The sequence below is a fragment of the Montipora capricornis genome, chromosome 2, assembly GCF_036669925.1.
Source record: "Montipora capricornis isolate CH-2021 chromosome 2, ASM3666992v2, whole genome shotgun sequence".
Lineage (NCBI taxonomy): Eukaryota > Metazoa > Cnidaria > Anthozoa > Scleractinia > Acroporidae > Montipora > Montipora capricornis.
This window is the reverse complement of record NC_090884.1, coordinates 52617275-52618872: the sequence shown is the minus strand read 5'-3', so window position 1 is coordinate 52618872 and position 1598 is coordinate 52617275. Positions and strand designations below refer to the sequence as shown.

General features: G+C 42.1%; 1 protein-coding gene across 1 annotated transcript in view; it reads left to right on the top strand.

Annotated features, from left to right (window-relative positions):
* Positions 1–372: 372 nt before the first annotated feature.
* LOC138038107 (uncharacterized) overlaps positions 373–1598 on the top strand; it is a 1436-nt gene continuing 210 nt past the window's right edge. The window contains exons 1-2 of the mRNA XM_068883930.1: positions 373–517; positions 601–1529. Coding sequence (XP_068740031.1) covers positions 725–1529 — 805 coding nt within the window. The 5' untranslated portion in view covers positions 373–517; positions 601–724. The remainder of the gene's footprint in view (positions 518–600; positions 1530–1598) is intronic.

Below are 1598 nucleotides of genomic sequence, written 5' to 3'. Positions count from 1 at the left end.
ACTTTCAATCATTACTCTATTAATGACCTTTTCCAGCCTCCCGTCCCTTTCTCTTTACCGTTTCATGATGAATTGAAAATAAATGTGCCATTCTTTAGCCGACCTAGAAATTTTTCCCCGGCTTTTTGGTCGCCATAAGAACTTAACTAATCCTTGAGGTAATATGCGTGACATAATGAGTCGCGTTAGCTGCGCAGTAAAAGTTGCGCACAAACAGTTAGCGCGAACGTTCAAATGGCTTCAAAACCGAAGAAATGAAAATTTGGTTTATCAACGGAGTTGATAATGTAAATTGACCACCGTACAACGAAGGGCTAACGCTCGAAACGTCAGCTTTTAGAATCTCTGTACGGTGGTCAATTTACATTATCAACTCCGTTGATAAACCAAATTTTTGTATACTACTTCCCCACCGACGCAGCACCACAGTTTCTTTAGAAACTACCCCTTCATTCATTCGAAGAAATGAAAGCTCGGTAGAAGCTGAGGAGGCTAAGTTTTTAAAGTGGAAGTCATGGTGAGTTTTGTAGTTTGTACAGCTTAGATTCGATCGTAAATACTGTCGCTTGTTCTGAATTACGAATAAACTTTCGTTCGTAGGGTATTGATTTATTATGAACATCATGTTGGAAGCCTAACGGAAACCAGTGCAATTTTAACGAGAGCGTTTGAAGACAAAGGAAATTTAACTGGCAAACTGACCCCAACTTTGCTCGGAAAAATTATGAGGCATGTGTTTGGGGAGAATGTTAAGTCGGTAAAGCGTGGACAACGCAAAGATTGTCGAAGGTGTTACCTCAACTTGCGGCCGAGGGTCACCGAACTACTAGCTCATGGCACCTTCGAACAGTTTAGGGAAAACAGTTTAGAACTTGGTGGTGGATGGTGCAAAATCAGTGATCAGCCAAATTCCGTATCATTTCTTCGTTACCTGCCGTTTTCATTCAATAATCAGCGAATTACCATTGAAGTGAAGTTGACTCAAGCGTCCGCCAAAATTGGTTATGCCCTTATTTCGCATGGCTGCGAAACTGACATTGCGAACTTCATTGACATTTCAAGCTTACAACGATACCCTTTAACCCAAAGGATTGGCTTGATTCTGGCATTTATTGATAGTGGCCATCTTTGTAAGGGAACAACATGGGAATGTGGGGAGACCACAAGCCTTACTCATACCAGTGGAAAGTATGTGGATCTCACTCAATGGTCTACAGACGAGGGTGAAACAAGGGTATTTTCTGACAACTGTAACATTGTTACTACGCATGATCGCATTTGCTGTGTGAAGTGCAGGAGAGTCAAACGTTTGGGGACATTGGCAAAGCGCAGAAGGCTTGCAAATGACACTATCCACCCCAATACTAATGAGAGGTATCTCTCAAAAAGTGAAGTCTTACAACAACTTGCCAAAGAGCGACAGGCACGTTACAACGCAGAGAAAAGAGAGCGCTATTGGAAAGAGAAGTTTAACCCTCAGTGCAATGAAATGGATCAGGAAGATCACGCAGATATTTTTCAACTTGAAGGTACAAACCACCAAGAGGCCCCTGTACAATGTAGTTCAGTGAAATAGTCCATGCTTCACCTCATGCAGT